Consider the following 12,651-nt stretch of genomic DNA (forward strand, 5'->3'; position numbering starts at 1 on the left):
TCACTCAACTTTCCACAAAATAGTCTGGACACCAGCGTGCAATCACCATAGGAACAGATACACTTGGCCATTGTGCACGATTGTCCGTCATATTGGGGTCATGTCGGCTAATACCAATTTAAGAGGCCTTCCCCCAACGCCGTGCTTCTGTTGCAGTTGGACTGGTAGATTCGAGAGCCATGCCTAATGGCCCCTCGAATGAACCTGGTCAGCAGTCTCTTCGTCAATAACTTCGAAATTGGCATCTCGACCGTGGGCCTCGTGCTCGTGTTCCAGCCTCTCCCTCTTGTGCTTCTCCACCTTCTTGATGGCTGTCTGGGTCAAGGCCTGCCTCTGCATCCTCAAAGCCACGTCCTTCTTGCGAGTCCTCCGGTCACCGATAGCGATCAAAATCCCCGCCGTGATATTGCACGTGATGGAGCACGAAAGGATTGTCGCCGTTAGGGCTTGCGGGCGATGGTGGTAGCTGATTGACCAAGTACACGTACCGAGCGCGATTTGGAACAGTGAATGGCAGTCCAGCAACACAACGATGGCCACTAGCAAGCGTAACGGGAACGCATAATGGGTGGCTGTCTCGTGGGCCTTGTAGAAGGAATGCGATTTGGAGAATTTTGCTTGGTGGTGCATGAGCTTTTGCTGCTGCTTGGGCGTCAAAACCGAGAACTCGGAGTCCTCCGGAACCCCAGATTCGGGGTCAGCTTCCTTTTCCGTCTGAGGAGGGAGGTCGTTGTGGTCGCGCAGTTTCGGCAGGCCCTTCTCTCGTCGTACCCTCCACGTATAGTGGTGATAGTGGGCGATAAAGCACATATGATATGTGTCAACGGCTCGGAATGGTGCCAGCCCATCACCGACAACCGCAAAAAGGGCGACAAGCACATTGTCAATGACATTGACGTCGTATTCTTGTCGGTCTCCAACATAAATCCAACCTAAAGGAACACCGTCAGCGATCAATGACACGTTCAGAGTACACATTTGCGCCTACCGATCAAGAAAAGAACCCAAGCCAAACCAAACAAAGTAATTAGAGTTGCATACAAAAACACGCAAAATCCAAGTGCTGTTGTCAGGGTCAGCGAGCGTACATGAAGCCTGGGAGATTATGCGACTCACGTTTCCGAATATACTTTCCAAAGGCAATCATTCTCTGCTTAAATTTTGACCGCTTTGAATGCAGCATGTGCCTGACATGGTCGTCCAGAGCCTCCTTGTCTTCGTCACTCCATCCTTCGAGGGAGACGCCATGTGGTAACACGGCAAAGTGAGAGTCCGTAACGACCGATGAAATGCTGTGGGTGCGCTCAATCTGAGGTTTGCGCTGCCATGACCAGGTCCTTTGCATCGTGGCGGGAGCACCCACCTCCTCTTCTTCCGGGGCCGCCACGGGTGGCTCTTCCAAGGGTGCCGCCTCGGTGGTAACTGGAGTCATGCCTGCCTCTTTTTCTTCAATTGTCTCGGGCCTCCGGGTCTGCGTCGCCCGACGACTCAGCGTGTAGGTTGGTCTTCGGTTTAACCATCTCCCCAGGTCGGGCACGAACAGCGAATTTTGGACATTGTTAAGCGTAGTCAATGTCGAGACTTCGGGATCTAGATTTCCATCAGTAATCGTCCAATGCTATCCAGAATGTCCATATTACACACCAAGCACATCGAGCAAGTCGACCACTTCTGATTCATACTCAGGGCCTTGTCGTTCTCTCGAGGTCTCGCTCATTCTGCTGATGATGGAACGCGCAGCATTGCTGATACTTCGTCTCCTGCTCACGCCGCCCGTTACGTTCTCGTTCATGATGTCGCGATCCACGGCGCCATCCGCTGGCTCCGGTGCCGATGGGGCTTCGGCGAGGGTTGGCAGGAGTGACTGGCGCGTGTTTTGCCTCGTTATTGTGTTTGAGCCGGGAATGCCCAGGTTGGCACGTTGTGGTGCAGAACTGCTGCGTCCTCTACCCGACCCAGCCCGGTTGGGAGGTTGACTTGATGAGGTCTCTCCATCTTGTGCTGCCGCTCGCAGGTTTGATGAGGGCAGTCTCCTGATTCCGACAGGCCGGTACCGGTTGAGCTGATTGATCTGATTGATCTGAGGAACATTATCATAGGTGGTTCTCGTTACGGCCGCATTCGTAGGGGCCGCGTTGGTTATGACGGTATTGTCCGGCGTGGACGCAACAATGGTGGGAGCTTGGTTCGGGGCTTGGGTGGAGGTTACGGTATAGGGTCTCCCACGATGAGGAATGTGGACGGTCGTGGTCGTGGTCGTGGTGCTGGTCGTGGTGGTATTGTTGTTGGCAGAACTTGGGCCTGCCGGCGAGTCGGGGATAGAAGGGAAAGGTTCTGTATTGGAGTTGCTGACCGAGCTGATACGGCGCGAACCAGGCTTTGACGAAGACATTGTTCGAAGACCTGCAGGGAAGTCTTTGTGTCTTCAAGGACGTCGCATCAACGACACGGGCAAGATGAGGACCGGCGACGAGGGATGGAGGTGCAGTACGGACAGATGCAGATAGCGGCGATGCAGAGGGAGTTTGGCGGCTGAGCGACCTGAGTGAGCCGAGTTGAAGTTTGAGTTTGCAAGCCGACGATCCCTCAGTGAGACGGCAACCCGCAGTCAGCCCGCCACTGTCAACCCCCGCTGAGAAATTGATGGCAATAGAATAATACAGAGGATAAAGCACGAGGCACAACCCGATCACCGACACCAGCTCGACCAGAGAAGCGGATGCAACAAGGTGCGGACGAGGTTGCAACTAGGTCGAGAGGAAAGCTGGTGAGGCGCTGGTTTCTTGGGTCTTTTCCTCTTTCCGTGCTTCCCTGGCGTTGGCCGGACGCCTGTCCCAGGATCGATCTGGGGGCCCTCCCAGTGGGTGCGAGTAGGTAGTAGCTAGGTAGGTAGTTGATCCCAGGTGATCCCAGCGGTGCACCGCGCCTAATAGGTATACCCGGAGAGGGTTGGAAAATCTCCCTTTGGGCCCCCCTAGCAGCCTGGGCACTGCGCGGAGGTTTGAGCAATTAACTCAACTCGGCTCTAGCTCAAGAAGCCCGGCGGCCTAAAGTGATTAAACAGGGCTTTCCCTCCAATAAGCCGCAAGCCTAAGGATCATTTAGCGAACTCTAGGCCCGCTAGTCCCATGTACAATGACAAGACACCGACATCCAACTGACGTCGTTGTGTGCGCTGAGTCAGGCTAGTGACCATGACAAACACCCCGAGACACCAGACCAGAAGGCGAAAACACCCAAGAATCCAACAATGTGATCAAAGTTGCTCTCAATTGAAACTCTCTCCTCCCCCAAAACCAACCCACACGTTGTCCCTTTCCGGCCGTTGCATGCCAGGGAACCTCTTATTCCGGACATCCGGGCTGCCTGTCGTTGCTGTCTGCCAACCAGTCAGTCAGACACGTCCACGCAGTTCCGACGATATCCTGCGGAACAATCATGATGTACACATGCTGTTTGTTTTTTCCCAGTTTTCTTTCTTCACGCTCTTCCGGATTCCTCCATTCCGGATCTTATTACATATGTATTTCGTCAGTTGACCGTGACCTCGTTGTGTTCGGCTTTTACAGACCTCCGCTGTTGGTCAAAAATAAGGGGAGTGGCTATTGGGTCTTTTGAGTGCGAGGATGACTCAAGACCAAGAACAGCCAAGGATCACTCAGTTCGATGCCTTGTGACAAAAGGAATACCGCACAAAGTATTATAGGCTCGCTGGGGGCCGAGTGCATGTTCCTTTTCTGGCCCTGTCCATGCCTCGATGCCTCAACCAAATGTTCTCCTAGGTGGATGCCCGTCCCGGCCTCACTGTTATAACTTTTTCCTCATAACTGACTACAGCTTTGAGTCTTCTCTGAACCCGTGCGCAAAAGTCGGGGGATCTTGGTCCACTTCCTCCTGCAGCCACTTGACCATGCGTCTCGCGGCCCTCCGAGGCCCCAGTCCATCCGCATAACCCATAAAGGGCTGCATGTGTTTATACCCCATCATCTCCACGATCCGGGGCGGGATTCCGTCCAGCTTTCTCGGATCCACGGCCAGAATTTGATTCTCGATGGGCCGAATGTAAGGCTGGCAGTACTGCACTGTGGCGCTCTGGCGAGGCTTGTCCGACACGTTGGCTCCACCACCGTGCCACAAGGTACTGATGAAATAGACCACTCCGCCTTCGGGGCAGAGCGCCGGAATGGTCTCTTCGGGCGTGCCTCGTCGTGAACTGCCCCATTTGTGCGACCCGGGGATGATTCGTGTGGCACCTGAACACAAAACAGACGCGAAGTCGTCGGTCAACAGTTCTTGATTCCTTTGGGAAGCAGAAACTCACCATTCTCAGCCGTGTACTCGTCAAAGGCTACCATGATTGCGGCTCCAAACGGCAACCTTGGCCGGGGAAATTGGATGTACCCGTCATCGTGATGCAGCGCCTGAGCCTTTTCGCCGGGATTGATCGAGATGGTATGGAATGCCGACAGCAGATACCTGTTTTACCGTTTGCCGCGCTCAATCAGATCAGATCAGACCAGGTCAAATTGAAAGAGATCTCTTTAATCACCCCTGCGAATCAATAGGGAGGAATACATACCCCTGATCAAGAAAAAAATCATTCAACGCCAAAACACGCGGAAGGATGACAAACTTGTCAAACACTCTGGCCTTGTTGAGCAGCGAGTAGATGCGATTCGTCTTGAGGCCCTCGAAGGCGTTGCGCCCGACCAGCGGCGACGAAGGCGACGAGTCCGACGAGTCCAAGTCCTTGCTGAGCAAGCGCGTGATCTCGTCGCGCGCCTCTCGCGCCTCCTCCTTGCTAAAACAGTCCGGGATGATCACGTAGCCGTGCTCGAGGACGTGCTCGATGTCGGCGCGCACGGCCGGGTCGGAGGGGAGGGGTCGGCGGGTGAGCGCTTGGGAGTAGATGTTGAAGGAGGCGCTCTCGTCGTGGACGTGGTCTGTTGGTGTCGGTGAGGGTTGCGCCATGATGGGTTTGGATCCGTCCTGGGGGCCCAGGTAAGGTAATGAGCGGAGCAGGGGGAGTGATGCCGGGCCACTGCACTGACTCGAACAATAGTCCGTGACAGTTGTGTTACAATATATACTTCCTCGGCCACACCGAACGATGGTAACTTGCGAAAAAAGGATAAAACGAATTCGCAAAGAAAGGGAAAAGAAAACAAATCCTCTTAGAATGATCTCGTAAGAAATGCTTCGGAGAAAAGTGTATACCAGTCTTTTTATGGACCTCAACCGCCCTGAACTGCCAGGTGCCTCGAATGAAACTCCAGACTCGCTCCGCCCTAGAACCATTCCCCCGCATCCTAAAACCTCTACGAGAGGTCAGAGTGCGTCAGCACAGATTGCCGGGCAGGGTGGAGTAAGGGTAGCTGGAGGATGCGGTGCCTCGGTATCTCTCAGTGCAAAGACGACGACTGTATCAAGACCTCACTCAACCTGTTTTGATCTCCACGCCCCCCTAGGACAGCCCAGCCTTGCTTACACTTGACTGACGAGTCGTCCAATTCTCAATGACAGAACCCTCTTCGATGGTCATTGTGGCTGTCAGGAGGTATGTAGATCGGGATATTGCTCTTTTCTATGTAGAGGCTGGGCTACTAGTATGCCACAGATGAGATTTTGTTTCCCTCAATGACACGGAGCCAGACTCATCGAGTCTATCTTCACGTTACAATTATGTGGTAGAGTAGATGCTGCCTTGCCTCTAAATGTACATCGCTGGTCGTGCTGCAATGCAACATAGGTACGTAGGTACCTACGCTAGGTAGATATCTATCAACTTGCCCTTTCGCGACCATTCGATCTTCCCCTTCCCCCTTGTCCTGTCAAATGCCCTTCTCCTCTCCTGTCAACACAGCTTGTCTCCCCGACATATCACGCTCTGCGGCATTGGAGGAGGCGAGGATTGCGGGTATGTGACGAGCTCTTGACTATATTTGGTAAGGGATAAATTTCTAAACAATACCTAAGTCCTCACCTTTTCGCCGGACTGCCGGGTTTTCAATTCTTACCAAAACTCCGTCCGCTTAGCAGCTCAATTTCACCCAAACCTTCGCCAAAAGGGGGCCGCGCAAAGATAATGATATGTACTAAGCGCTAGCCTACGATCTAACATGTGCTCAAGCGTCTTACTATGATCTGCTCAACTTCGAGTGCCTGTTTAGTTGCTGGACGTGTCCGGCTTGCAATATCATTCCAGAAGAAACCAAATGTTCAAGGTCTGTGGAGTTGGCTGGGGGTTGCATATGCCGTTGAACTCGGCCGACTGGAGTGCAGTCGTCCGGGAACATCGAAAAGCCCAGGCAAGCGAGCCTCCTGGCGCCGACATCTCCAGGATAGAATAGTCATTCCGTCGTAATAGGCAATAAAAATAGGGCTGATTCAATCTGTCATGACTCATGTCATCTTCTGATGTCTGCTGTGACAACATTTCATTCTGTGCTCAAGCTCTTGAGCGTCTCCTGGATGCCTTGTTTCAAGGCGCGGTACTGAATGCGTTGCAAGACGAGGGGTGGATTTCGTAGGAGTTGCGCCGCGCGGGAAAACACTCTGTGGCCGTACAGCAGAAGCACAACTGCTGTCATCAGCCAAATAAGATAGACGATCATCGTCGCCATGTATAGACGTAATCTGACCACGACAGGAATGACCACGCCGTCTCGCATTCCATGGTACCTGGCGACAATGAAATTTCTGATCGGTCGTCTGTTCTTTCGCTCAAGGTGCTGTTGCAAACCATCGGTCATGTGCCAAGCAACCCGCCTATTGATCTTCTCCCAGGTGACGTCGCAAGTATATTTTCGTGCTGCAACTGCCATATTCGCACGAAGATTGTTGTCCATGGAGAGACGCTTGATGAGAGTAATGTACTGCTCCAGGTCGTGGGGAGGAACCAGATAACCGGTCTCCTGGTCTTGGACAATGTCTGAAGGTCCTCCTTCGTCACGGGCAATCACTGGAAGACCACTTGCCATTGCTTCCAGAACAACCAGTCCGAATGTCTCTGTGATCGAGCAGTGTAGGAAAATATCACCCGTAGCATATGCACGAGCGAGGTCGACACCGGTGCGAAAGCCGGTGAATATAACATGCTCTGCCACGGGGTCGAAGAGGCGATGGACTTGATCCTCCACTTCAGAGCTCATGTTGCCACCAACGATGAGCAACTTGAATGGAAAGCCTTCTTGGGCGAGCCGCATGGCGACCTGGGCCAGGAATTCGAAACCCTTTTCGGGTGCCAGCCGACAGACGCAGACAAGGATGATTTCTCCGTTAGGTGCCAGTTCCTTGCGGTAAGCCTCATCTCGCTGAGAAGGGTCAAACAAACTCGTGTCGACGCCTCGGCCCAGTCGGACCATTTTGTTGCTCGGAGCGCCTGCTTTCTCAAGGTAACGGCGCACGCCGGAGGAAGGATAGAAGATGGTATGGACAGTTCGATGATTGAACAGAAATCCTTGGACGACGCCTAGCAGCCATACGGAGAAACGGGCAACAGGACCAGGGAAAAGAATTTCACTGTAAGCCGACAGATCGGTCTGGAAGTTGAGGAGGACGACTGGTGGGTCTTGTAGCTGGCGGATCTGGAACAGCATCTGAAAGCCGGTAGAAGCAGGACTCGCCAGATAGACAATGTCAGGCTTGAAGGTGTGCCTGTAGACATCGTCGAGTTGAAAGGGGTATACGACGGTCAAGTCAGGATTGTAGGGCAGTTCATAGCCTGGCAGGCGGAATTCCGTGAGGTTTGCACCACTGGTTGGCTTGAGTCGCGACTGTCTGGAGTGAGGAGCAACAATGGCCAGTTGCACACCGTTCTTGCGGAGGTACTCGATCAGCATGAGAGTGGTTCGACTGACACCATTGACAGGACCCAGGGATTCGGTGGCGAGGAGGACTCGCTTGCCCTTGAGGTAGGAGGGAAAGACATCGCGCTTGTCGAGCGTAGCAGGACCAGTGGCGGTACCTGCTTGCGTTGTCGTTGTCGTTGTCATGTCATTGCTGCTGCTGGTGGTAGTGCTGCTGGCCGTGGTGGGAGCAGGCAGCTTTTCTGTCTCTTCCATCATGGTCTCTTCCATTATGGCGGTCAACAAAGGAGAAAAGTTGTTCCGAATGGCGCGGCGCAGTTGCCCCTCTCCTTATCCTTATCGCTACTGCTTATCCTGCACCGCACAACCCACAATCTGCGACTTTCAGGCTGGTGGAAATTTGCTGGAGCTTTCCTTCGTTGGGGGTTAAACGAGGGGAGAGAATGAGTGACACGGAATTACTAGGTAGTAGTCAGTTTGCATTTGCAGTCAAACAGCGACTCCCGAGGCCTTTGACCTTCTGTCACTTCCGGGCGGTTCGTTTCCACACTTTTTCTCCTCGTCGCTCTGTTTGTCCCGACGAGGGTTTCTTATGATTTCATGCCTGGTGCCCGCTGCCCACTGCCGGTGAGATGTCATGCCTGCATGCTTCCGAGATGGATCTCTTTATGGACTTGATCCCCGGATCCTCGTGCGCCTGTCGGGTCATGAGCAACCCACCACTGCCTACCACTGCCCACCAGACAAAACTTAGGCTGATGGTGGCGACGGCGTCCCAAGGCCATGATTTTGCAAACGGACGCGTAGAAGAGGCTGACGGCTCCCACGTGGGTGCATGCGCTGAACAGCAGGCGTCCCGAGCGTGTCAACAGTGTCCAGCCTCTCTGAACCACTCAGCGGCGTGGAATCCATGCGCGTGCTCCGGTGCGTTTGATACAGTCGCCCTTTTTGTTGATTCCCTCGCGCACCCCAAATGACACCAGCTCAAAACACCCCCAAACGCACCCGCTCATCTGCCCGCTCATGACCCTCGCACTGCCCATCCATGGCCCATGACCATGTGAGGCGTGGTAGATGGTTGGGAAGCTTCACACATTTGCCCATCTGCCCCGTTTTTCGTCTTCCACCCTGGTGAAAAGTCGGAATCTTGTAATTGCTGGCGGCGCCGCCGCTGTCTGCTCTTCAAAGCCCCAGGCCTCTCTTATCTGCACACTGGTTCAATTTCGTCGGTGCTGGTCACCGCCGTGCCCTGCAAGCCGTGCTCGTTTTTAGATTAATATGGCCTGATTCCGTCAAATCTCACTTCTCGTGGTCACCGTTCTCCTCCTCCGTTTCATGCACGCTTGAGTCGACTCCTCGTTGTCGCCATGGACTTCGCTGTTCCCTCGCTTGTCGGCACCTCCGACGGCAGCTCCTGTAACGACTCCACGGGTCTTTTGACCCCCGACAGCAGTCCTTTGTTCCGCCCCTCATACCCCAAAGACTCGTTCGAGACGCGCCTCGCTCATGCCTTTGAAGAGCCCAAAAGGCGCAGAATAGATCCCCCGTCAACCCGCGCCGAAAGCCCTTTCATCCCCTCGTTTGCCGACCTATTCGCGCCCGTTCCCAGTGATGTGAGGAAGATCTGCGTGATTGGCGCAGGTTATGTCGGTACGGACACAACCCCAACTTCTACCGCAGATACGTGAATTATAGAGGTGAACTAATACGAATCACGCGTTTGCAGGCGGTCCTACGGCGGCAGTTATTGCGCTGCACAACCCCAAGGTCGGCGTCGAGGTTCTGGACAGAGACCAGCGACGGATCGAACGCTGGAACTCCGCTCACCTACCCATCCACGAGCCGGGTTTGAACAAGATTGTGCGATTGACAAGAGACGGTGCAATTATCAAGGAGCCGAGCGACCGCGATTCTGCCTCTCAAGGACGCAATGGCGAGTCTGACTACGTCTCCAGACGCGGCCCGAACCTCTTCTTCACGTGTGACACTCAAGTCAGCATCTCCACCGCGGACATGGTTTTCCTGGCAGTCAACACCCCGACGAAGACGACGGGAATCGGTGCAGGGAGAGCCACCAACATGAATGCTCTGGATGGAGCTGTCAAGGATGTGGCCATGTATGCGAAACCCGGCACTATTATTGTCGAGAAGAGCACTGTCCCCTGTGGAACCGCTCAGCGCATCAGGAACACGGTAGGTGACCCGTTTCGCGTGGCATGCAAAGTGGGTTTCTGACCGAGATCTACCAGCTCGATACATTACGACCAGGCGAGCCGTTTGAGGTGCTATCAAATCCGGAATTTTTGTCTGAAGGGACAGCGATCAAAAATCTTATGAAACCGGATCGAGTTATTATTGGGTCTTCCGGCACTCCTTCCGGCAAGCTTGCAGCGGATGCCCTCGCCAGTCTGTATGCTGCATGGATTCCCTCGTCCCAGATTCTGCAGATCAACGCGTGGTCATCAGAGCTTTCCAAGCTGGTGGCCAATGCGATGCTCGCACAGCGGATTAGCAGCATCAACTCAATCAGTGCCATTTGTGAAGCCACGGGCGCAAACGTTGAGGAAGTCGCAAAATCGATCGGCCTGGACACCCGGATAGGGCCACAATTCTTGAAAGCCGGTCTTGGTTTCGGGGGTTCTTGCTTCAGAAAAGACATTGCCAGTCTCACGTACCTCGCAGAATCTCTAGGCTTGGAAGAAGTGGCCCATTACTGGAGTCAGGTCAATTCGATCAACGTCATGCAACGCAACCGATTCGCGAGAAAAGTGCTTAAAAGGTTCAACGAAAAACTGTTTGGCAAGAAGATCACTTTGATGGGGTTTGCCTTTAAAAAGAACACCAGCGACGCACGCGAGTCTCCTGCTGTGGACGTGATCAGGACTCTGTTGGAGGAACAACCTGCGGAAATTGCCATTTTTGATCCCTACTGTGACGAAGACGACATGCTTCGGGAGATTAACGCGACTGTCAGCAATCCACCTGGAATCGCGAGCGGAAGCTCCTCCGTGAAGATCTACACCGATCCATATGAGGCTTGTATGGAATCGAACGCCATCCTGATCATAACAGACTGCGACCAGTTCAAAACTGCGCCTCAAAGAGCGCACGGCAGCAATGCCTCCGAAACGAGCTCACCCGCCAAGCGACCTGCCCACGGGTCGGATTCACCGAAACAGGAGGAAGATGATTTTCTGGGCGCAAACTTTGCAAACTACAGACTCGCTCCTCAACCGGATTGTGTGGACAACTGCCCCGACTGCAGGTCCAAGGCCAGAGGCCCGATTTCCACCGATCCCGTCGAATGGGCTCGCATCGTCTACAGCATGAGAGAGCCGAAATGGGTCTTTGACGGCCGAGGAATTGTCGATGCGGACGAAATTGAGAAGCTCGGAGGTGTGCGCGTCGATGGCATTGGGAGATGGCGCCCTGAAGACGGACAGAAGCGCTGCTGGTGAGAAAGGGGCCTGTCGAGCCTCGATTGACATGAGTCCAACTGTTTTCGAAATGGTCTTTGAGATACCAGGACCCGTCGCTTTTGCTTACACCGGTCTGGAGTCAACTGTTGGCCAGCAGGGAAACCCACCCTGCGACAGGGCCTGCATTATCTGGCGTTTTAAAGCCGCAAATCCTAGAGCCCGGGAAGACGTTCAACCTCTTTAACCCCATGCCTCAACCCTTTTTCCAACAAACCCCCTCCCCCCACCCTTGTTTTCCACGTCCACATACCACGAGTATATAGAACCCAATTTAAACTCTCTCTCAGAGAAAATCCGCAGTCAGACAGAATAGACACGATTACCCTAGAACAATGAAATGGAATGCCCCAACACGCACACACGCGCACACACACACACACGCGCACACACACACACACGTTTTCCCGAGCGAAAACCTCACCTGCGCACGCCCAGCGAAGCCAGGGAAGCCCCCATCGAACCCCTCTTGGACTGGGTTTCGAAAGGGGAAAGGGGGAAAGGGTGGCCGAAAAGTCGGACGATCCTCTATTGAAATGCGCCCAGAGGGGGGGGGGGGGGGGGGGGGGGGGGGCATGACCATGAGCAAGCCCTGTTCCAAGGCAGATGCCTCTGGAGGGAGGGTGGTGTGATTCATGCAGATTCCAGAGCAAAGAAACCGTACGGTATGCGGCGAAATCTCACGCTTCGATCTCAGAGCAGTGCTTGAAGAACAGATAAGAGTTCTCTGTTCTACCTAGGCAAGAAAGGGGAGGAGATTGGGTTTTTTCCCCCTTCGAAACCACGACGCCAGAGACGGTAACCAGCCGAAAGATTGAGTGTGACCAAAGGACATATTATATCATGTCACGTCAAGTCAAGCCCCCAACAAAACCCATAAAAACCGACCGGTGAACCAAACAAAACAGGACCATGACACCATTGCCTCCACGGCCTGGGGGAGCAGGAAAGAACAAGACAAGGCAATAAGCCTCCGCCGCCCACCGTGGTCAGTTGTGTGCCCACATCCCCCTAAGGCCGCCCTTTCAGGAATATTGAGAGCATAACGACAGAATCCGTCGTGATCACCATGATAATTGGCACTCATATAGAAGTGTTTACTCCTCACACCTCAAAATCCTATGCAACATCTCGATTTAGCTGCGAGGATAGTGTCTCTCTCTGGGTGTGTGTGTGTGTGTGTGTGTGTGTGTGTGTGTGTGTGTGTGTGTGTGTGTGTGTGTGTGTGTGTATTCTCCGTCACCGTCACGGAGGGCTGGTTAAATAGGTGACTAGATATCGGTAATAGTGAGACTGGCTGAGCACCTCTTTGACCAATTCCACTGTTGCCCAACTAAAATCCAAAAGGGCCCGAGTACTGTAGTATT

General features: G+C 53.7%; 4 protein-coding genes across 4 annotated transcripts; 1 reads left to right on the forward strand and 3 right to left on the reverse strand.

Moving 5' to 3' along the window:
- Window positions 1-183: 183 nt before the first annotated feature.
- Z520_05035 (uncharacterized protein) lies at window positions 184-2,392 on the reverse strand (the record flags this gene model as incomplete). The annotated part of the gene is made up of 5 exons (XM_016775539.1): window positions 184-932; window positions 989-1,063; window positions 1,117-1,309; window positions 1,388-1,590; window positions 1,645-2,392. 5 exons carry the CDS (start codon window positions 2,390-2,392, stop codon window positions 184-186), a joined length of 1,968 nt encoding a protein of 655 aa, XP_016633582.1.
- A 1,439-nt stretch (window positions 2,393-3,831) lies between these two features.
- Z520_05036 (uncharacterized protein) lies at window positions 3,832-4,971 on the reverse strand (the record flags this gene model as incomplete). The annotated part of the gene is made up of 3 exons (XM_016775540.1): window positions 3,832-4,253; window positions 4,322-4,476; window positions 4,580-4,971. 3 exons carry the CDS (start codon window positions 4,969-4,971, stop codon window positions 3,832-3,834), a joined length of 969 nt encoding a protein of 322 aa, XP_016633583.1.
- A 1,466-nt stretch (window positions 4,972-6,437) lies between these two features.
- Z520_05037 (uncharacterized protein) lies at window positions 6,438-8,078 on the reverse strand (the record flags this gene model as incomplete). Its single annotated transcript, XM_016775541.1, has 1 exon — window positions 6,438-8,078. One exon carries the CDS (start codon window positions 8,076-8,078, stop codon window positions 6,438-6,440), a length of 1,641 nt encoding a protein of 546 aa, XP_016633584.1.
- A 1,097-nt stretch (window positions 8,079-9,175) lies between these two features.
- Window positions 9,176-11,266, forward strand: Z520_05038 (uncharacterized protein; the record flags this gene model as incomplete). The annotated part of the gene is made up of 3 exons (XM_016775542.1): window positions 9,176-9,458; window positions 9,535-10,001; window positions 10,058-11,266. The coding sequence occupies 3 exons, from the start codon at window positions 9,176-9,178 to the stop codon at window positions 11,264-11,266; spliced, it is 1,959 nt and encodes a 652-aa protein (XP_016633585.1).
- Between the last annotated feature and the right edge of the window lie 1,385 nt (window positions 11,267-12,651).

Source organism: Fonsecaea multimorphosa, assembly GCF_000836435.1.
Source record: "Fonsecaea multimorphosa CBS 102226 unplaced genomic scaffold supercont1.8, whole genome shotgun sequence".
Lineage (NCBI taxonomy): Eukaryota > Fungi > Ascomycota > Eurotiomycetes > Chaetothyriales > Herpotrichiellaceae > Fonsecaea > Fonsecaea multimorphosa.